At 31.7% G+C, this 25316-nt stretch overlaps 1 protein-coding gene across 1 annotated transcript; it reads left to right on the top strand.

The window, feature by feature from the left end:
• The first annotated feature begins 1365 nt into the window (after window positions 1-1365).
• On the top strand, window positions 1366-25316 carry LOC107171378 (pancreatic lipase-related protein 2-like). The gene is made up of 7 exons (XM_089227304.1): window positions 1366-1769; window positions 3478-3628; window positions 13174-13313; window positions 19546-19809; window positions 20333-20518; window positions 23458-23623; window positions 24999-25316. Exons 1-7 carry the CDS (start codon window positions 1760-1762, stop codon window positions 25054-25056), a joined length of 975 nt encoding a protein of 324 aa, XP_089083430.1. The 5' UTR covers window positions 1366-1759; the 3' UTR covers window positions 25057-25316.

Below are 25316 nucleotides of genomic sequence, written 5' to 3'. Positions count from 1 at the left end.
ACGTGCCTATGTATTTTAATATTTTCCAACTGCTATTATATAAACATATGGGGAAAATTGTATTAAATTTTCAAGTTTTATGACCCAATGAATACAATTTTATCGACATTTATAGAACAAAAAAACTAAAATACTTTCAAATTTCTATAAATAACTTAAATTTTTTTGAAATATATTGAAAGTTTTATTAAGTATAAGAATTTATAAAATAATGATAAGATGTAAATTTCATGTTTCTACAGTTATTCGTTTTTGAACAACAACAAAATAAGAATATCAGTACAAAAAAAATTGAGTGAATATCCAATGATGTAATTCAAATGTTCATAAAAATTTAATTTGACTTTCTGGAAGAAATTTTTTGTTTGATAAAGTTAGATAAACTCATGAAGAATTTTGTATTGCATTTTTAAATCTTAGATATAAAAAGATACATTTTTATGAATTTCTAACTCAAAATAAACTTCAAAATTCGAACTTTCAATTCTTATTTAAAAAAATGTGACAATGTATTTTAATAAGTTTTAACTAACATTGTGACGATATATAAAGAACCTTGTTTTAAATTTCGAAGCTATTTTACTCGACGAATAAGATTTTATTGTCTTTTATAAAAAAAAACTAAAAAGATTTAAAATTTAAAATATCTATAAATAACTTAAAAATGTTTGAAAATTTTATCATGTATAGAAAATGTCAGTATACAAATTTAGTGAAAATTTCATGTGTCTACGATAATTTGTTTTAGAGTTACACTAATATCTAAAATCGATTTTCTCAAAAATAGATTTTGCGTAAAAAATCCTGTTTTTCCTTAATTTTTTCTTGGTTTTTCCAGGTATTTTTAAAAACTATTGGGAATTTAAATTTTACTTCCCCAACGCACCAATAAGATTCATTTTCCAACTGGAAAAGCTACTGAACTTGAAAATCGAAGCATTATTTTGACAACTTATCGTGTACACAGACACACAAAAATAAACAAACAACATTGTAAAATCAATATATCATTATTGCTCCGCTCAGAATCTAAAGTATTCTTGATATTTATTTGTTTCTTGTTTACAATTAATGTTTTCAAACAAGACATTACGATTTTTTGGCGTTAGTTGACATACAAATAATAATAATAATAATAACCATAATAGCAGTAACATTATCGTAAAACAATAGAAGAAAAAGTATTTTTGTAAGATAATTAAATACATTTGAACTTATAGAGATTAAAAAAAAAATTACTATTTCGATAATCGACAATCTATTTACAGCTGTGTTTTGCCCCTTCTAAAATCTCGAGACCGATTAGAACGACATTACGCGCACCTATCTATAATAATAATAATAATGTTAGTAGTTGTCCGCAGAACGTCGTCGCACTTGTAACCGCGTCGCGTGTGATCACAACATATTATTATCTTGTGAGTCCGATACAAGTATAATAAACTAAAGGTCCAAAGGTCCTGGTATATAACGAATCGTCGAGCTTACCGAAACGTCCATCTATTTTATTTCATTATATTTTATATAGATTCACTTATTTGGAAATCTACCGTCTGAAAATACGCGTGCGAGAAAAGTGCATTTTTATTGTTAATTATTACTTATTAAACATTATTACTGTCATAATAAATATTATTACATACTATAATATCATAATCACAGTCATTGTTGTACGTTTAATATAAATTACGTATTACTAATATAACAGTATCGCCTTACCTTCACATCAATATTTTGCATTTAACAAGCATCGTCCAATATGGCGTTAGGTATGTATATTGAATACATTTAAATATTTAATTACTATGGAAATATAGCAACACTCGGTACGGTCTATTTGTTGAATTATATTGTATACTTAGAAGTAGGACAGTGGACATTAAAACCATGTCTAAATTATCACAAAATATGCAATTTTAATTTATTTGCGAGTGGCTCAATAAATTTATAAGTATTAAAAACTAGTTGATCCTGCATGGCGTCGAGTTGGACAGAGCAAATGTTTGAGAATTCCTGTGATAATGTTATGCTGTTGCACGTAAAATGTATTCCAATAACTCGATGATATGATGCATTTTAATGCATTCTAAAACTTCTGAAAATTTGAATGTGACCACTGGCCACGTATGTTTGATGATTACGACGTAATATTAAAAAAAAATAAAAAAATATAGGCTCATATTACTGAAATGTTTACATTAAATTCGTAATGTGTGAAAAATGCAGTAATTAGTTGATTAACTAATTATTGAATCACACGTCTACACTTCCACAGTTATTATTAAATAACTTGTGTTGTAAATTAAATAATAACAACATATTATATATATAAGCACATTAAAATATAGCCTAACATTAGGTATTATTTTTTTTTAAACAAATAGAGATAATCACACAGATATTGTGTAGTCCACTAATGATTTGAAGAATACTGCAAGTATAATATTAACTAAAATAGATATTTGTTTTTTGTTAGCTAACAAATACCTATGTAAGCTTATCTTTAAAATACAACAATTTAAAAATAGGCCCCGATTTGCATATCTTCGGTTTTAGGGTTACCTAATAGGAGTACCAAATTCTAAAATCATAAATGCGGTGGACTGGGATATGGATAGCTTACACACACATATATACACACGCACATATAAAACCCGAAATTTCAAAGTGAGAAAAATTTAAGTAAGATAAGGACAATTCACTTTAGTCGGTATACATGTGTACACTAAAATGTTCCATCGACTGGTAGCCACTAGCTGTAGCAGAGCAGCGTGAATGCTTTTAAACAATCAAATTATTTAAGAACCGATTTTCTCTTTGAAAAGTTTTTAATGGGAAATGTACAAAAATGTTCTGTCTACCAAAAATAAACGTAAATATGTAAAAAAATATATAAATATGAAACAAATTTGTCTTGGTCGTTAAATAGAATGAATTCTTGTATGCCTTTATTATGATTACGCAAATCAATTTATATGCACATACTAGAAGTATTTTACCCTAGTTATCTTTCTCAATAAAAACGATAGTGATTAATCATAATAATTATTAATACTGATAATATTTTACCGCAAATGGTGCAAATGAAGAGAAGACATTTTTTACTCGAACTTACCTATACGACTGTGCATAATATTGTTAGGTATACACATCCGATTAATTTAATATTTCTATATTCTATATACATTATTATGATTTATAAATATTTAAAAAAGATCTTGGGGAGGATCTATCCCTCTCAATCTCTCCCCCAACTCGTTTGACAGCTACTGAAGTAATGCTTGATACTGTTTTGAAGTTGCGACCTTCCGCAGTTTGTTATTAACTTGACGGATAGGATTACGTGATTGTATTTGTCGTGGTCAGGTTATTATTTTATTTTCCGTCGATAGAAGTTTGACGGATTCGTAAAAATATTACACTTCAAAGTATCAAAGCATAAGAATAAAATTATTAATTTACTTTATTGTTTTGCAGCGACTTACAGTACGGCCACAGTGCTTCTTGTGTGGTCGTTGTGTTTTTCGAGCACGCAGTGCGCTGAAAACCACCAAAAAGTCGGAATTTGTACGTTTATTGTACATCCTGTGTGTCCCGACCCTTCGATAAATTTTTACTTGTACACCAGGTGAATATAAAGTATATTATGAAATTAATTATATAAATATGTTTTTTTATTCAAATAAATAAGCCTCGGCGTCTATGGCTATTGGCATACAAGGAGTTTAAGATAAACAATATTTACATATTACATAAACAAGAACAGATTATAAACTATTAATAAGATTGGTTTTAATTAAAAAGGTCATCATGTGACTTGAATCATTATGTTATATTTACTGCCAAATTGCAATATTGGTGAAAATATATTGTCTGAATTTTAGAAACTGTTTAATTTTAAATTCTGAGCGGATCGATGAATATAATATTATAATGTATAACATAATATAATATATAATCAATACTTTAAGATCTCAAAATAACTTAATTAACCTAACTTTACAATGATATGTGGTGTTTTTGTTTGTTTGTTAGTTTATTTATTTATTTATTCTTTCATTAGTGTGTCTCGTCTGCCTCCATGCGTTTTGTTGCAAAAAAAAAAAAAATGCTTCAATCGACAACGTCAATGGTATAATATTCTGATGGTGATAAATTGGATCTATAGTTAGTAGGTATTTTGGGCAGTGGCGTACATAGTATTTGTCATATCCAATTTCGGGGGAGGGGGGTAACAACAAAATTAATATTTCAACACTCCCTCTTAAATTCTAATTAGTTACGCTTGTACAACGAGTTGAACCCCCCCCCCCTCTCCCCAAATACGCCACTGACTCTGAGGGTGAATGATAAAATATTTATCCCGGCAACTTTCAAAATAATCACGAAAGACTAAAGAAAATAATCAAATTTAAAAAACGTTTAAGACTATTAGATAAAAAATTAGAAATTTACTATAGTTTGGAATACATCTAAAAATATTTTACTAAACCACTGTAACGAGTACAAAACTCACGACGCGCCATCAAGTGGCAAAGTGGAAACAACAGTGTAAATATCGATCTACGTACCGCTACCACGGCCGACAGAGAGCGTAGACGGTCGATCCGTAACATACAATAAGCCGGTACCTACGACCGTTAGTATATATTCTAAACCCAACTTCTACCCCGGACCAGATACTGTAGAAGTCGATATAACCAGCGAAGCGCAATAGCAAAAGTGTCATTTTTCATTTACCGACTACTCGGCCTCTTAGATAACTGGCTAGTGTCGGATCGTTTTCTCGGCCACCGGTAATAGGAAGGCTAGAAGGCGATCTGACATTCGGACTATGTCTATAGAGTAAAGTAGTGAGTTTGGAAGAATAGTGCAGTCATAAATAGTTTCGTCGTGTAGTAAATAGTGTCGTTGTGTAGTGATAGTGCCGTCGTTTCTCCTTCGTTTGTGTTGTCTTCGGCCACCTGTAATAGGTAGGCTAAGACCGCACCGCCGCCGCAAGTGTTAGCGAGTTCTCGGCCGCCGATAATTCGGCAGGCTAGAACAGCGCCGCCGCTGCACACGCCGTCGCACATACTTCCGCCGTTTCCCTTTCGTTTGCGTTGTCTTCGGCCACCTGTAATAGGTAGGCTAAGACCGCACCGCCGCCGCGAGTGTTAGCGAGTTCTCGGCCGCCGATAATTCGGCAGGCTAGAACAGCGCCGCCGCTGCACACGCCGTCGTGTATACGGCCACCGTTATTTGTGTTAACTTCGGACGAGATCAGTGCATCATCAATTCCACACAGGTGTACCATTGAAGAAAGACTTCGTGGAGATCAACTGATACAATATAACCGTAAGTCATTAATATAAGGTTCTTGGTGGGAATGTGAGTAATAATTATAACATAGATGTGTATGTCATAACATTTCGTTTATTCTTGATAAGACACTGTCGTGCAGTACGTAATATCGTTATAGATTGTATTACGCGTCCAACTCATATCTATATTTTACCCGACCGCGTTGTATTCATTGTCACGCGGCCGATTATTGTTTATTTTCATTCTACGCGTACAACTCATATTTATATTATATTCTACGCGAACACTAAGTATATTCATACTACACGTACAACTCATATTTATATTATATTCTACGCGAACACTAAGTATATTCATACTACGCGTACAACTCATATTTATATTATATTCTACGCGAACACTAAGTATTTTCATCTTACGCGTCTAACTCATATTTGTATTTTACGTGAACGCGTCGTATTTATTGTTACTCGGCCGACTATTATATATTGTATTACGCGCCCACCGCAGATGTGAATTCTATTGTATTTTTTTTTTTACAGTAATGATATATTTATTAATGATCAAATAAGATTAATGTTGTTATTAAATTGTATAATTTAATATTGTTCGAAATAAAAAAATATTACAATTATTAAAGAACAATTTCTGAATTTTTTGTAAGAACCGTAGATAACCATCAGCGTATAAAATCTACCTATTACAAATTGGCGCCCAACTAGCGAGTCTCTAATCGCACGACCACGAAAATAAGAACTCGCGCTCTTGAGAAGTGTAAATCTACATCCTTAATGTAGTTTATTTATTTATATATACATATAAATACTACATCAATATGGGTCCAAAGAAGAAAAATGTGGAAGAAGAATGGGAAGAAAGAATGATGGAAATGGAGAACCGATGGAAAAAGCAATTTAGAAAAATTGAAAATAAAATACAAGAAAACGAAGAAACACATAAAGAAGAGGTAGAAAATCTAAAGAAGCAGAATAAAAAAATTGAAGATAAATTACGAGAAGAAGAAGAGAAACATAAAGAAGAAATGCGAAGATTGGAAAAGAAGTGGGAAGAAAAATATAATACAAAAATTGAAGAAATGGAAAGAAGGTATATAACCACGTTTAGAAATCTCGGAGATGACCAACAAAGAAATACAGACAGCCAGAGAGGAGAAATATACCGAGGAACAACAGTGGACATTACAAAACCACTATTTTACGGGAATCGCAGAGATACACATCCTATTGATTTTTTAAACCGACTTGATGAGTATTTTGCAATAAAACAAATTGTTAATATAGATGAAAAATTAATTATTGCCGGTGATTGCCTAAGGGCAAACGCAAGCAACTGGTTTGCAACTGTAAGGTTCCAAATTAGTAATTATAAAGATTTTCAAAATACGTTTAAAGAAGAATATTGGTCACGAGACATACAAATGCAGCTTTGGAGCCAATGTCTTAGCACAAGGCAAGTGCAACCCGAAACAAATTACAGAGAGCACTTTGCATACTGGGCCACCAAACTTAGGCATCTGGAAGTACCAAGACTAACTGAAACAGAAATTGTTAATAATATAGCCAGCCACTATCCAGGTTATCTGAGGGCAATATTGATATCGTTGCCGGAATGCAATATATTAAATGCTATGAAAATATTGGGGACCGAGGAACATCGACGACCCGAAACAAGAGATAACGATGGCTATGGTAATCGACAGAACCAGAACAGGGAAAGCAACAGTAATCAATTTCGACAGAGGGAAGAACCACAACGAAATTGGAATAATCGAGCAGTACCACGAAATAATCAAATACGTGAAAACCAAGCAGACCGTAATGAGACGAGACAACGCAGAGATCCAGGGCAAGATAATGATCAACAATGGAGGGATCGGCGACCGATCAATCAGGTCAATGCAGAGGAGATAAACAATGAGGGGACAGGTGACGATAGTCACACCAACCATGTAATTAACAATGTGAATATGAGTAACGTGTCTACAAGTCCATATTTAAAATGCAAGATTGAAGGCGAACCGGTACGAGCATTAATAGACACGGGAGCCACAATCAGTGTAATCAATAAAGAATTAGCAGACCGATTATTAAAAATAAACCAGGAGATACCTATACTACCAATAAATAGTGTACAGATAAGCAATGCAGTTGGCAAAAAAATCTGTAAAGTGTCGAAACAGTTATTCTGCCTTTGTCAAATAGGGGACAAACAGATATTTGTTAACTTTATACAAGTGGAAAACCTGAATGAACGGGCTATAATTGGAGCAGATGTACTAAACGAGTACAATGCACATATAGATTTCAATAATAAAACGATTCAATGGTCAATACAAAAAGGACAACAGACCACACCTTTTTCGGAGGATATGGAGACAACCAAATCAAAAGAAGATCGAATTACTAGTATAGAAGTGACTGAGAAACCAATGACAAGTGTAATAATGAGTCAACAGGAAAATGAAACTTTCAACAGTCTATTAGATGAATACCAAGAATTGTTTTCAGATAATCCGGGTCGGATCTGGAAATATGAATGTCAGATTAAAGTGAAACCCGGTGAACCAATAGCACAGCGACCGTATCCGATCCCCATCACCAAATTAAGCAAGATGGATAAGGAAATTCAACGTATGCTGAACTTGGGAATAATAGAGAAATCTGACTCACCATGGTCATCGCCAATAATTGGTATTGAAAAGAAAAATGGAGATATTCGACTGTGTCTCGATGCTCGACAGATCAATAAACGGATAATCCCGGACAGAGAGTGTCCAATGAACATGGAAGAAATATTACTTAAGTTTCGTGGAGCCAAGTACCTTAGTACTATAGACCTGACTTCAGGTTATTGGCAGTGTCCACTCCGGAAAGAAAGCAGGGAGGTAACCGCCTTTTTACACCGAGGACGCAACTATCATTTCAAAGTACTCCCCTTCGGACTTGTGAACTCAGTTGCCGAATTCCAAAAGATCCTAGACAAAGTTCTAGGACCAGAAATCTTGGAATTTACAGCAACATATGTAGATGACATACACATTACATCCACAAGTTTTGAGGAACACATTACGCACCTGAGAGCAATATTTGACAAATTTATGGAGCACAATGTCAAAATAAACATCCATAAGTCACAATTTTTACAAAAAAAAATAACATTTTTGGGACACATAATATCGGAAGAAGGAATTGGTATGGATCCAGAGAAAGTCAGGGCAATACAAGAATTCCCCGCACCAAGGAATCAAAAGCAAGTACGCGCTTTCTTAGGCTTTATAAATTTTTATCGCAAGTATATTAGGGACCTGTCACAATTAACAGGAAAACTCAGTCAACTTACCAAAAAGGGTTATACATGGCAATGGGAGAAAGAACAGCAAAATGCTTTCGAACAAATAAAGCAATGCTTTCTGGAAGACATCATTATTGAATATCCAAACTTTAGACAACCCTTCTTTATGACTACTGATGCATCAAACACGCACATTGGAGCCGAATTATATCAGATCAAGGAGAATGGACAACATCGGACTATCGGGTTCACCAGTAGAACACTCAATGACGCAGAGCGCAAGTACTACACTACGGAAAGGGAACTCTTAGCTATTGTATTTGGGTGCAAGAAATATAGAAGTTATATTTTAGGGCATGTAACCCACCTATTAACTGACCACCAAGCACTAACCTTTTTGAACACATGTCGTTTCCTAAATGCGCGATTGATGAGATGGTCAATACAGCTGCAGGAATTTAACTTAAATATACAACACATCGCGGGGAGAGACAACATAGGAGCAGATACATTAACACGCTATGCGCAAATGGTCGAAAATGAAATACCAACCCACCAGAAAATATTCATAAATCAATTATTAATCGATCAATACAGTAAAGAACTCACACAGAGGCTTCAACAAAATCAGAAAATCAAAAAAATTATACAACGTCTCAATACAGAACCAAAACCACCATATTTAGTATACCAACAATTATTATTCTACGTAGATCGATACGGAAAAAACAGACTGATGATACCAGACAAATTGGCTCACCAACTGGTAAAAGAAGTACACGAGCAATATGGACACAGCGGAGCAACGAAGATATATCAAATACTCAAGCAGGATTGTCAACTAAGCCATATGTATCACACAGTTAAACGCATCACGCAATCCTGTGACATTTGTCAAAAAAGTAAGATATATAATCAGGTGACTAGGGGACCACTAATATCCAACATACCTACCGGACCAAGAGAATTGGTATCTCTGGACCTGATCGGACCACTACCCACGGGTCAACTAGGTGCGAAATATATACTAGTCATGATAGACGTTTTCTCAAAGTATTTACAGGTATACCCACTAAGGAAAGCTACGGCGGAAACTATATTAAAACGGATTGAGAAGCAGTACATACCAAATTGCGGATCATTTAAAAAAATATTAACAGACAACGGGACACAATTCCATAGCAAGAAATGGACATTACATATGCAAAAATTAGGAGTCAAGATTGTAAGGACCACTGCATACCACCCAGAGGGCAACCCCGTCGAACGGGCAAACAGAGAGATCGGACGAATGTTACGCACCTACTGTCATCGGAAACACACTAACTGGGTACAGTATCTAAAGAAGATTGAATTCTGGATGAACAATACCACCCACACTACTACCGGATACACGCCACAAGAACTGATGGGTCAACCACGCCAACCACTGGTCCTTGAAAAACTAATAAACTTTCCACAAGGAACCACGGATGCTAAAACAGAAGTTATAATACAAATCGCGAGGGAACGAATAAAGAAATCAGCGCAACAAAGGAGCAATTATTTGGACAGAGGAAAGAAATTTATAAACTATACTAAGAGTCAGTGCATACTTGTCAAAGAACATCGATTGTCGTCGGCAGAAGACCGGGAGATAAAGAAGCTGTTTTTGTTATACCGTGGACCATACACAATACACGAGGTACGTGATAACAACACCGTAGTAATACAAGAAGGGGACAAACTCATTACATATAATGTAAAAAACATTAAACCATATATATGTCCTGGTGATCCAGGTGACCCCGTATCATATGATGCATAATAAAATAATATATGTGTATAAATATGTAAAAAAAAAAAAAAAAAAAAATATTAAATTTTTTTTTTTGTTGTTTGTAAATATATGTTTGTATCTATATGTGTGGTGGATGGGTCAAATGTGCATATTATCATATACCCTAAAATAAATATCTTTGTCAAAGTGAGAAATGGATAAGTACCGACAGACCATCATCAATTTATTTGGTGAGGAATATTATAGTGAAGATGAACAGGTCATACAGCATCAAAATGAATTAAAAAGACGGATCAAAGAGGCCCTCGGAAGTGACAGTGAGCCTGACGAAACCGCCAGTCAATGGGAAGAGACTAGTGTCAGTGAAAATGAAGAAGAGGAACACCCGCAACATCAGGTGAAACCCGTTACAGAAGATCTCACAGATGCTATACAATTAAGCTATAGTGATATAAGCGAGGACGAAGAACAGATCACCCTACCGATTGGGCAAATCAATATTGAGTCAACCGTGATCATGAACAAAGAACACGCTAAAGCGATAGCACAATGCCAGAGACAGAGAGCAGCACAAATCCACCAACGAAAACCTTATGAAGAAATGAGCCAATATGAATTAGATATAATACAACAAGCTGACTATACTATTCAAGGTAAAAGTCTAATCGACGCAACAATGGAAGTACTCGAAAGAAAACCGGAATTGAAATCAATGACAGTTTCAACATCCGATTCGAAAATAACTCATATAGATCCAGGGCCTATGATCAGACTGTCCCGAAAAGAAAGAAGGACAGCGGCCAAACGAGCTTGGTACAAACAAAAAAATAAGAAGCAAAACTAAGATCAAGATAGGGTGAGGTGTATATATATATAAATATGTAAATAGATAAATAGATGTGTAAATAATTTACTTTGTCTGTATTTTGTCTCCTTCACAAAAGTACCGACAAAGCAAAAGGGGACTATGTAACGAGTACAAAACTCACGACGCGCCATCAAGTGGCAAAGTGGAAACAACAGTGTAAATATCGATCTACGTACCGCTACCACGGCCGACAGAGAGCGTAGACGGTCGATCCGTAACATACAATAAGCCGGTACCTACGACCGTTAGTATATATTCTAAACCCAACTTCTACCCCGGACCAGATACTGTAGAAGTCGATATAACCAGCGAAGCGCAATAGCAAAAGTGTCATTTTTCATTTACCGACTACTCGGCCTCTTAGATAACTGGCTAGTGTCGGATCGTTTTCTCGGCCACCGGTAATAGGAAGGCTAGAAGGCGATCTGACATTCGGACTATGTCTATAGAGTAAAGTAGTGAGTTTGGAAGAATAGTGCAGTCATAAATAGTTTCGTCGTGTAGTAAATAGTGTCGTTGTGTAGTGATAGTGCCGTCGTTTCTCCTTCGTTTGTGTTGTCTTCGGCCACCTGTAATAGGTAGGCTAAGACCGCACCGCCGCCGCAAGTGTTAGCGAGTTCTCGGCCGCCGATAATTCGGCAGGCTAGAACAGCGCCGCCGCTGCACACGCCGTCGCACATACTTCCGCCGTTTCCCTTTCGTTTGCGTTGTCTTCGGCCACCTGTAATAGGTAGGCTAAGACCGCACCGCCGCCGCGAGTGTTAGCGAGTTCTCGGCCGCCGATAATTCGGCAGGCTAGAACAGCGCCGCCGCTGCACACGCCGTCGTGTATACGGCCACCGTTATTTGTGTTAACTTCGGACGAGATCAGTGCATCATCAATTCCACACAGGTGTACCATTGAAGAAAGACTTCGTGGAGATCAACTGATACAATATAACCGTAAGTCATTAATATAAGGTTCTTGGTGGGAATGTGAGTAATAATTATAACATAGATGTGTATGTCATAACATTTCGTTTATTCTTGATAAGACACTGTCGTGCAGTACGTAATATCGTTATAGATTGTATTACGCGTCCAACTCATATCTATATTTTACCCGACCGCGTTGTATTCATTGTCACGCGGCCGATTATTGTTTATTTTCATTCTACGCGTACAACTCATATTTATATTATATTCTACGCGAACACTAAGTATATTCATACTACACGTACAACTCATATTTATATTATATTCTACGCGAACACTAAGTATATTCATACTACGCGTACAACTCATATTTATATTATATTCTACGCGAACACTAAGTATTTTCATCTTACGCGTCTAACTCATATTTGTATTTTACGTGAACGCGTCGTATTTATTGTTACTCGGCCGACTATTATATATTGTATTACGCGCCCACCGCAGATGTGAATTCTATTGTATTTTTTTTTTTACAGTAATGATATATTTATTAATGATCAAATAAGATTAATGTTGTTATTAAATTGTATAATTTAATATTGTTCGAAATAAAAAAATATTACAATTATTAAAGAACAATTTCTGAATTTTTTGTAAGAACCGTAGATAACCATCAGCGTATAAAATCTACCTATTACACCACATGTACATTAATTGCATTGATAAGTGGCGTTTAAATATAATAATTTATTATACGGCACATTGGTTAAATTTGATTTAAAACCGTTGTAAGCACTCCCTAGAAACACTTATAATATTGTATTAATGATATTATTATTGAGTAATAATTATTTTTCGATAGGGTTCTTTTAGTAAAACGTGTACTAAGCAATTCACGGACCCCATACCCCAAATTATCTTGATATTATATAGGTAGGTATAAAATATTAATATAAGTTTTTTTTTTTTTTGTAAAATCTATGTTTTTTTGCAGAGAGAACCAATACAACCCTCAATTGGTCACAGTCGAAAATATTACCGAATCATACTATGTCAAGTCTCTCCCAAATAAGTTCATCTTACATGGTTTCAACAGTAATATGATGCTAGACATACTTCAATCCATAAAAGACGGTAAATGTTTTGTTTCTCATCACGTATTGTTTTTCGATATTTATGTAGATTGTAACAAACCATACTAATATTGTAACATTAACATATGCTCTAAATTTACGAAAAATTGATTTAAAAGTTTTACATCAATTTTATTATAATAATAACAATCAAACCACACACCGTTGTGTACCATATAATACATTTCAAAATTAAAACGTGTATTGGCTTAGTGTGATCCAATGTGGTTTAGTCTAGAAACGTGTTAAGAATTTTTGAAAACGATCGGAGAAAACACCATCTTATTACTTAAATATTATTTTACAATATCTGTAGAGCACAATGTTCTTACAATATAGATGTATTTATATAAAAAATATATCACACGCAATTTACTATATAAAAAAGTATACCCGAAATATTTTTGGTGCAATTTTCAATTTTCTTCCTTTGTCTTTTTTTACCTTAGACCGTTGTTATACCAATAAGTTTGAAAATCCGCACAAACCACTAGGTTATTGTATACATTCTACGCTCATATAAAAGTCAGCAGACATTACATTGTACCAAAACAGTTATTATCTCGTACTAAAAACGGATACAACCTATTTTTTTTTAATCTCTTATGGCTTCAACAATGACTATGGTTATAACTTATCAGCCAACTTTTTCTAAAATTGAATCCTAGTCATAAACAAATCATAAATCCAATAACTATTTGTTTTACGATTTTAGACTTTTTTTTAATATGAATAGAAATTTAGAGACTGCTTCTGTGTTTTTTTGTTGAGTTCATGAAGCTGTATGGCTTGATTATTGAGTATATATTATTCGATTTAAAATATCTTCTTGGTATTTGATCACATTGTGACTGATAGCAATGCATTTTTGAGCCGAATATTTGATGATAAGGTAGTGGTTGGTGAAGTGCATGTATTCTATTCTAACTGGGCTAGTTGATAGTCATTACTTATTCAGATTATTTTCTTGCTTTTTCATGACAATGAAATACTCAAAAATTTTAACGGTAATCTTTATATTTTTCTTAATTATTGTGCTTTTTAGTGTCATGTTGAATCGGACATTAGAGTGAACGAATTCACATGGATGTTATTTGGTTATTAATGGTCCAAACCAGTTTTTGAATGTATCATACTCTTTTATTTTTGGGATAGGGATTCTTAATTAGTTGTATAGCACTCAAAGTGTCACTAATTGTTATATTCAGTAATCTAAGTTGAGTGTTTATATAATTTTCACACATACACTAATATTTAATTATCGGGAGTGATAAAAAAAATGTAATCATCATATAGATGTACCATCAATAAAGCGTTCCAAATACGACTCATAAGTAGATACCTATAATGAGAGGTGCCTCGCAAACCAATAATAGCAAATACGTAATACGAGTTATTTGTTTAGGCAAGTCATCCGAAATTCGTGGTATTGCAGTTATACTCTAACCTCTAAAGTATCAATTAATTATAATACAATCACTTGAATCGATAAGTATTACCGGCTATTGAGATTCTATATACCTCTCGAACGAAATCACGGTCACTTGAGATTTTTATTAATTTATATTAATTCAAAAATTATATTATGAATCACGTATTTATATATGGTCTGTCAATAGTGTAATTATTCAATTAGGTATTCTAAAAATTGGTTTGGTTGTAGGTACAACGTTTAAAATATTGTATTCAATTCCTTATTTAGATTTAATTATATTTGTAGGTATGAGGTTTTTTTTCAATGAATACGAAAATATCAAATAAAATTATATAATAATGTAATTTACCATCAAAAACTTCATCCAATCCTAAACATTATTTGTTTTTGAAACACACAATTTAATTTAATTGATATTCTTTTACAGTAGCCAGGAAATAATTTCAATGTACATTTTATTCGTATTCATAATAGAAGTCGTATAAAATCGTTTGCGTTTCAAGATATATAAAACGAGAAGCGCTATTGAACTGATTGACGTTGATAGATTGGAAAAGTTGTGTTTGAAAATTGATGATTTAGAATAATATTATATTAATAAGTTTTCATAATATATACGTAAAAATAAATAAACATTATATGTAAAAAATGTTTATAATTTATTTTGGTTTTAAAGAAATATATTTAAAAAGTTTTAGGATAACAATGCAACAACTATTATAATTTTTCAATATCCCAAATTTATTGTGATAAAACAAATTAATATTATAAATCCCAAAACATATAGTACACACGCGTGTATTATTGTGTTTTGAAATATATAAACTGAAGAGTGGCCATTACATCCAATTGGTATTAATAATCAAATATTATCGCTTAGAGCCATGATGGCCAACCTCAGTTTTTCCAAATTAACAGCAGGGAGGAGGTCATTATTAACAGTTTCGTTTCTAGAAATTTTGGAAGTTATTGTTCTTCTAAACATCTGAACAATTATCTAAAATGGGTTCTGTGATTTTCTGATAAAATAATTTCAGCAAAAACAACATATTATTAAAAATTCGTGAACACGGTAGCATAATATTTTCGTATGACTATTTATGAGATACCTATATGACATTATATTTGAGATTAGTCGTTATTTTGGTGACCATGCAGTTTTCACAAAAAAAATTGTTTTCATAAATTTTTAACATTTGTGAGATTGTCTTTAACAATATAATGTCTGTACTCTGTACTTAAGATACACAAAACTATCTGAGATTGGCCATGTTCAAAAATAATTATATTCATTTTGATATTTTAGAATGAATGGGATGAATGCATACAAGTAAATACATCAGAACAGAAAATACAAAACAGAAAATAATCATCATTAATAAATTATTTAAAATACGAATCTTAGGGATTAAAAAAACCAATATAGACTAGTGTTACAGCACACTATAGTATCCTGCCACTGTCAGGTCCATCTGATTTAGTTAATCACATGCAAAAAAAGAAACAATTTAATATAATATTACAAAATTACAATTTAATGAACACAGAACGAGCCATCATGACTGACTTAACACAACAATGATGGAGTACTACTAAATTCTTGAGTAGTTATAAGTGGTAGCCAATTTGGTCCATGATAATATGATCAATTAAGACATTCCGTTACAAGACGAGACATGTTGTTCTGAGTATTCTGACATCAAAAACAATAACACGTGGTCTCTCTTGCGTTTAAAATGCACCAATCTATAAGAATATAAAAATAATTTTTTTTTTTATGTTGGCTATGTTACGCTGATATTATTATTTAGTTGCAAACTTAATTTGATCAAACTAAATCAAGGAGATAGCATGATAACGCATAATAGATACAAGCAAACCAAATATTAACCTATGTTATATTTGGTGTTTTGCTTTCGTCGACATTTGTTATCATTAATATTTACAATGCGCGCAAAGTCAAAATGGTTAGTATTGTCTCCAACATATATTTGGTTTGTGATAATGTGATATGTTGATATGTAACACAAGCCTCCATTTTATACTTCTACATATATGTAGTGTAGATCTAACAATCCAATAATTGAAAAGTCTCATTTAACACGATCAGTTCCATATAGTATTTTACATGATTAAGCGTATATTGTCATAGTAATCTATTTTGTATATACAAAACGAACATAAAATTAATTTTATTTGCACGACGTGTAGTGTATTTATTGTTAGATTTTTTTCCTATGAAATTTATCAATGGCAGTGCATTACTCTGTTATCACTGGAATTCGATGTGTCAAGTAGTCACAAACGAAAAAACTAAAAATTATACTATTAATTAAATTTAAAAAAAAATTACAACTCAAATGACTAAAAAATGTAAAAAAAAATCTACAACATGAATTGCATAATTATTTAAATTTTAAACAAGTATTTTCTAAACATAATATATTATCAAATTAGAATTCAAGTTTTTTTTTATAAACCCCAATTCTGTTTCGTTAACAGTCATCATATGAATAAACAAAAAAAAAAAATTATTCTTATTTATATTACTTTTTTATAGAACTATTTGAATTTATCTGAAAGCTGACTACTCGAGGAAACACTTCATGATACTAACACATATTATATGAGTTAAATAGAAGTGTTTTATAATTTTTAATTTTTAAATAATGTATTGATGACTTATGTGCTCATTTAAATAGTTTTTAAAATACGTATATAAAAAAAAGTATACATACATAATTCAAGTATATGGTTTCCAACCTTTTTTATGGCAGGCGAAATCTGTGATATGTGGTTTATCATTACGAATAAAATAATTTTTTGTAGATAGGGATAAAAAGGAAATTAAAATAATGAATTATAAGAATTATTTTAAATAATCCATACATTAATTAAATAAAAAAAAATCAATTAGCTCGGCGGTGGGGCGGTTAGAGAAGCTAATTCAGCTGTGACTGACCTTCGGGAGTCGACTCCGATTCTAAGATTCTATCGTTTAAACAATATGGACATATAATATTACCAATATATTTAGTGATATAAATACAGTATAATATTAATAATAAAAAAATGTTTATTAATGAAATACATTTTTCATAATGATTTTACTTTAGTACTAAAGTACGGTTATTTTATATTACCATATCAAAAGAATTCTCTATACAATTCTGTAATATAAGTAAAATCAATCTGTAATTTCTGAGTATTAATTAATTAAGTTATGCAATCGTTAATATTCATGATATGCAATGGTTACGTTTCTATACTGAATGAGTTTTACCTCTTATAAAACCAAGACTATACCTAATTGCGTAAAATATTATGATATTATCTTTTAATGTGAATTATAGGTGCACATGAATTGATTTCTTGAAACTTTATAAATTTGAACTGAACGATTTCCAGTAGAAATCATTATAACGAGTTCAAATCAGTTTTCAGAAGTATTTTTCCAATGGTAAAGGGATCGGTAGGATTGACGAAAAAAACATACTTTTAGCCAAATTATAAAACACACGCTCTATGAAACGTTCACTCGTGTGACTTAAAGTAAATATAAGTCATGGGTAGTGAGTGGTATGCGCATAATATGACACATGAATAATATTATAAATAATAATTTACTACACACATAGTCACATGTCACACAACCTTTGCTTCAAATTTTTCCTACATTTAATTCCCAAGATATACTCACCACCATTAATCCCTTTAACAAAGATCAATATTTTTTTTTTTTGGAATCATGTTAATTTTTCATGCATCAAGATTGTGAATGGAATTGATTTGTGTGTATAATGTGGTATAGTCGGGAACACACGCATACCAACAATAATTTATGCTACATGTTTACACCCGCAGTCACATCACGCACACACGAGCTTTTAATATTCTCCATAATAAGCTCCTTAAATATACGAACCATCACCAATCCCCGATTATCAACTTTTTTTCCGAATTATTTATTTCTAGAAATTAAAAAATGTATAATTATGCTTCTTGATAGGTTATATTTATTTTATTCTCCGAATAATTAATTTTGTTGAAAATTTAAGAATTTATTTCACTGCTACATTATATGTTTTTTAAAAGTTTAATAAATTTCAGAAAATATGAAAGCTACGTTCCTTTTAAAACATACGTGTCTACCAAACAAAATGCCAGGTTAAGTTAGGTAATTGACTATTTTAATAACATTCATAATCAGTAGATTGACATAATGTCAAACTTCTTGAAAATCTATAGTTAAAAATGGATGTTTAAACAAATAAATAAATAAAATATATTATTATAAATCGTAAATAATTTGTATTATTGTAATGACTAATGTTCATCACGGTAATGTACCTATTTTGCATATACAGAACGCCGTGCTATAATGATTTAGAAACAATGATAATTTATTATATTAATATACCATTATGATAAATCATCGGGTAAAAAAATAAAAATGTCTCTAATTTCTCTGTTCAAAATCACCTAACATTTTTTAAATGAATTCATATTCAATTTCATTTATTTTTTATTTTTATTTTTAATTCGAACTCTCCATAACCCATTTTTGTAGATTTTCCTGTAGAAACGAACGAATTCTCTGCAGGATACTGTTTTAAGAGCATCGATGAGTTGAATTTTTTGGTATCAATACATTGAAAATATGTCATCTAACAATAATATAATAATGGCTACTCGCGTTTTTTCACTTAATTTTGCCAGTGGGCGTTGTTCCGGTATCACATTACAAGACATGATTTATCATTGTGAGGCAATGTTAATTTTTTATTTTTGTCTGCAGAATACCTAATGCAGGCAGACGTCAACGTCTGGATGATCGATTACCGCGACGTCGCGGCCGGGCCCCGTGAGTGTTATTTCGCTGCGGTGTTCAACCTGCCGGCGGTGGGGAAGTGCAGTGCCCAGTTCGTGCGTAAAATCATTGAGCTGTCCGAGGTGGAATTGCCCGAAGAGGTGATGCACGTGATTGGGTTCAGTCTAGGTGGCCAATTAGCCAGTCAGATATCCAAAAACCTTAAGCCCATCAAGTTGCCGAGAATCACGGGTGAGCGATTAATTAATATTGTAATATAGTTATAATGATCCGATCATTGTAATCATTTAGTGTACACAAGTGTGTTACATGGTTTTAAATACGGACATCGATGATGGTACTTATCATATTGTAACTGAGTCAAACCGAATAGATAATTTTTGTTTTGCGAATTTGATATTTTTAAGGGAATTTATGCACAAGATATCGAACGAATTACCTCACGTATGGTAATGACACTGAAAAGGTACCATTTTTGGTATGGAAACTATGGAATATCTTTAACTACAGTAATTTTGAATAACTTTACTATAGACATATTATATAATATTTCCTGTGTGTAGTACGTGAAAAATATTACTACATTTAAAAAGATTTTAGTTCGATGAATATAGGTGTCTAGCTTATCATAAAATATTAAATAATATAACAAACAATCACTAAAAAAAATAATAATAATATTTTCGTTTCTTGTCGATTGAAACTTAAATCACAAAATAAATATAGTGATCAATTTGTATTGTTTTTCTTTTAGGACTGGATCCGGCCTTGCCGTTGTTCTACAGCTCACACCTTAACAGAAGACTGAGTCGCAACGATGCAGATTTTGTGGATGTGATACACACGAACGCAATGATCCAGGGCCAGTTGGCGCCATGCGGTGACGTAGACTTTTATGTCAATGGTGGATTAGCACAACCGGGCTGCCACAACAGTTCAAGTGCGTGTTTCTTAATAATGTATAAAGGATGATTTTCCGACATTTTTTCTTAATACCTTGGATAATACTTCGGATGAAATTGCATAATATAAGAGAACGTCAAACATGCACTCTGCGTGTAACAACTTTACTCCCTCTGTATAGGTATTTATAGTAGAATTACGAAAATTCCAAGAATAAAAGAACTTTATCTATGCTGCAGTAGCATAGCGTATTAATTTTTTGATATCACTAATCCATAGTTTTAATAACTAACAGGGCAATGGCTTCAAATACGAATTTATTTTACTCATATTAATACTAAATTCCCAAAAATAAAATGAATTCAAACAAAAGTGTTTTTCTATTTATTATAATTTTTTATTGTAAGTTTTTAATATTTTTGAAGAAATAAATGTTTATTCTGAGCCACCCGTCGAGACCATTGGTGTAGGGTATAGGTGACATAGGTAGGATGTAGGTAATATTTTCCCTCCAAAACCACAGTCACAGTAGAAAAAATAATCACTGCTGTGTAACCTTCGATACATTTAGCGAAGAACTTTTTTTTTTAGAGATATATCCAGTGCCACATTTAGACATTTTGCGCCCCGGTGCAAAAAAAAAAAAAAAAAAAACGGCGCCCTTTTAAAGGCCCATTCATAGGGAATATAAGAGATAGATCCTCATAAACCTTTAAAATTTTAAGCAAAGGAAAGAATATTTGTTTTACTCTGTGTTGTTTTTTATAATATTGTTTAATAAATGCATGATCTCCGCATAGATATATTTAAATGTTTATCACTTAAACACTGTTTATAATAAGTATAAAAAATATTAGCTTACTACCATCGCAAACAGTCAATATTACTTTTGGAAATATTTCCTAATCTATATCTTGTTGAATGCCCATCTTCATTTTCTCGGGGACTTCTGTTTTAAAATATATTATTTTAAATACAATAAGTATAGTCGGTATAGAGCCAAAATTATATAAAATATTAACTTACTAGCATTGAAAACAGTCTGCTACTTTTGGAAAATATGTGCTTGTATCTGATGGTTCAATGTTAACCTCAAGTAATTTTGGGACTTCTGTTTTTGAATATAATATTATCAATAGAAATAAAACTATTTAAATACTTTTTTATGAATTAATTAGTTATGATATGAGTTAGTATTATACAATAATACAATAATATTCTTATATGATAACTCAATTTTTTGGTAAACAGGGAAATAAACTAAACGGACATGTCAGTCATGCTATTTAATTCATAAATAATAAATATTTTAGTAAAATACTCAGATTATTAATTGTTTGTATCATTGCCTATATTGTATCTTCCTACTAACTAATGGATCAATAATACAATTAATTTAATTTTGATTTATCTAGACACATTTTATCAAGTTTTAATACTATGTACATTGTACCTACATGATTTATTGATTTAAGGTTTTACATATTTGTAACTATTTATTTTTGCACATTTTAAGCTTTATAGTGCAAAACTAAGAGCTCTGATTAATAGGTACATAGGTATATTGTAACTTGTACATCAGTATAATTTATATTATATAGTGTATATATTTAATTTCAACTGTAGATGTTTTTTCTCGAAACATGTCTTGAATTTTTCTGCATTTGTTTATAACATTAAGTTCATTTTTGTGTTTTAACAAAGTTGTTTACGATTTTGAAAATGATTTCATTATTAATACAATATTAAACAAATATAATAAATAATAATAAATAAATCGTTTTAACAGCGCTGAATAGTTAAAGAAATAAAATAATACGGGATCGCTAATCACATTGGCATCGTTTACAAATACTGAGGATTTAAACACTCAAGTTTGTTGACTAATAAGTAATAATTGTATTTTCATAGGCACCCGCAGGGTGGTGCAAGCTGGGGAACTTGCCCCCCTGGCTTTTTCAAAATATTTTTTTTAAATTGAATGTTTTAAGATAAATGACTATATACTATACAACAAATTTAAAGTATAAAATAAGTTGTAATATAATATAATATACATTGTATACGAGTATAATAAAAAAGGTTATTATTTTAAAACACCTAGTAAAATTATAATATTTATCCTCAAATCCTAACATTCCCCCCCCCCCCCCCCTAGAAAAATTTCTGCGGGTGCCCATGTGTATTTTTGTAATAACTAATAACGCACACCACCCGCGATAACAAAATATGCCATATTATAAATAATTGTAATGTCTATTGACATAGGAATAATCATAACATATTTCATATTTGGCCATTTGGGAATTTGGGATATTAATAATTCTCGATCGTTGATAGCTATAATATTGCTATAAATACATTAGTTACATTAGTTGTTATCTTTAATCTTACAAGCAGTATAATACATTAACATTAAACATATTGATATATATTATATACATATATATATATAGTACTGTTATTAAAATAATTAAAATTAGAAGCTTTAAATTTTCACTAGTGAACAAATTTAAAATTTCTGACCACAACATTTTGGCGCCCACTTATTACTGGTGCCTCGGGGCGCCCGGGGCAGTTGTATCCAGTGCCCCCCCCCCCCCCCCCCCCACTAAATGCAGCACTGGATATATCATCTACATAATATAGTATAATATTTGGTTTTCCTTCTTTAATTTAAGCACAACACATACATTGTATATTAGTATTAAATATGAACATATTCTACCATAAATATGTATTATTTTAAACCTTGTTAGAAATCGAAATACGTAGATACTAGACAAATGACTTCGAAAAACCGTTAAAAATCAAATTGAATTTATTTTCAAAACTGAATGACGAGAAATGTGTATAGCAATAAATGAATAAACATTAGATCGTACAACAGTAAATAAGCCTCTAAACATCAGATGTTTCTAAAAATAATGTAAATATTTATTTATTATTTTTAATTACACATGTATATTTCATCAGATCAGATCAGTTGTGATCATCATATGGCTCCGACATACTTCGCCGAGAGCATCAGATCGAAAACGGGATTCTGGGCTTGGCCGTGTCCGAGTACGTTTGACTACTTTGCTGGCAAGTGTCCACGGCAAGGTGACCTTGAGTTGATGGGAGAGTGCGTGAATCACACGTGAGTTTGTCATAGTTTTTGCGTCACAATATTTGGCGCTTCTCATAATTTCATATTATGCGCATATTTTATTAGTAATAATGTATTGTTTACCCCCCCCCCCTACCCCCAAATACGTAATCATACTAAAATAATTGCTATAATAATTATGTCATATTAGTTTGTAATTTTAACGTCGACTAATCCCAATGCAAATAGTGGAGCAGTTTTGAATATTATTATATTAATTGTTATTCACTAACGATTAATTTTTTTCTAACCATTCAATTTATTGGGATGATTACGATTTTAAAATAATCTTTTAATCAAAATAAAAACCAATCATAGGTTTGTAATATAGGGGAATCATAAGTTCCTACACGAAAAAAAAAGGTACGTATGTTAGTTCCTACACGGCGGAAGACAGGTACCTATGTTAGTTTCTACACGACGAAAAACAGGTACATGTGTAAGTTCCTACACGGTAAAAAAAGGTATACGTGTAAGTTCCTACACTAGGAATATTATAAGTTATCAATCTAATAACAGTTATATCATTATTTTTAAAATTATTAAATATTATATAGAATGGATAATTTATATTTTTATTTTTTTCAATAAATGGCGAATTATTATTATATTATTACAATTATTATTTTTTAAATTATTAAATCTTATATAGAATGGATAATTTATATTTATATTTTTTTCAATAAATGACGAAATATTATTATATTATTACAATTATTATTTTTTAAATTATTAGATTGATAATATTTATAAGGTAAATTATTAAATATTATAAAGAATTATATATTATATAGAATAAAGGATTAAAATGTATGACAGTATTATAATATGATATATCATTATAACTAATATCATATTGATAACTTATAATATACTTAGTGTAGGAACTTACACATGTACCTATTTTTTACTGTGTAGGAACTTACACATGTACCTGCTTTTTACTGTGTAGGAACTTACACATGTACCTGGTTATTACTGTGTGGGAACTCACATATGTACCTTATTTTATCGTGTAAGAACTAACATATGTATCTTGTATACCTGCTAGGTCTCGTGTAGGAACTTAGATTCGCCCGTAATATAGACATGTTTGTATGGACCTATTTCTGAATGTGGACATATCACTATTGTAAAAGCAATAGGTTTTAGGTTAAAGTATAATATGCCCTTCGAAGATACCAGTAATAATAATAATATTTCTCACCCCACGAAGTCCGTATGAATAGAAAATATTATTATGTTGCATCATATTTCGATTAAATATTTATTGCGATTCTTAAATAGTTTCTCTAATCGAATCGACCATTAAAATGTTTTCGCGTGTACCTTTGTGGTTATTATTATTTTTTAATTTTTGTTTTAGTGCCAGAGGTCAATACGCATTGCACACGAACAGTGAACCACCGTATGCACAAGGTTGAATCGAAGTGGTGAACACCAGAAACTTTGAAGGAGAACCGTGTTCTTCCACCCGACCCTACTGTTATAATGACGTTCGAATAAACCACGCAACTCACACGCCAATACGCCTTTGAAACACTAAAATAATTATTATGCCCTAGCGTTTTCATTGAATATTTTATTAACTATTTATTTTTTAATTTTAATATTATATGTAGTCCTAGTTAAGAACAGACAATATAGATATGACAATAATAATGTAATATACTATATGATACAA

Source organism: Diuraphis noxia, unplaced genomic scaffold (assembly GCF_037042655.1).
Source record: "Diuraphis noxia isolate RWA-SAM2 unplaced genomic scaffold, SU_Dnox_SAM2 contig0004, whole genome shotgun sequence".
In the NCBI taxonomy this organism is placed as follows: domain Eukaryota; kingdom Metazoa; phylum Arthropoda; class Insecta; order Hemiptera; family Aphididae; genus Diuraphis; species Diuraphis noxia.
Note: the sequence above shows the minus strand (reverse complement) of the source record. Positions and strands in the feature narration are given on the sequence as shown.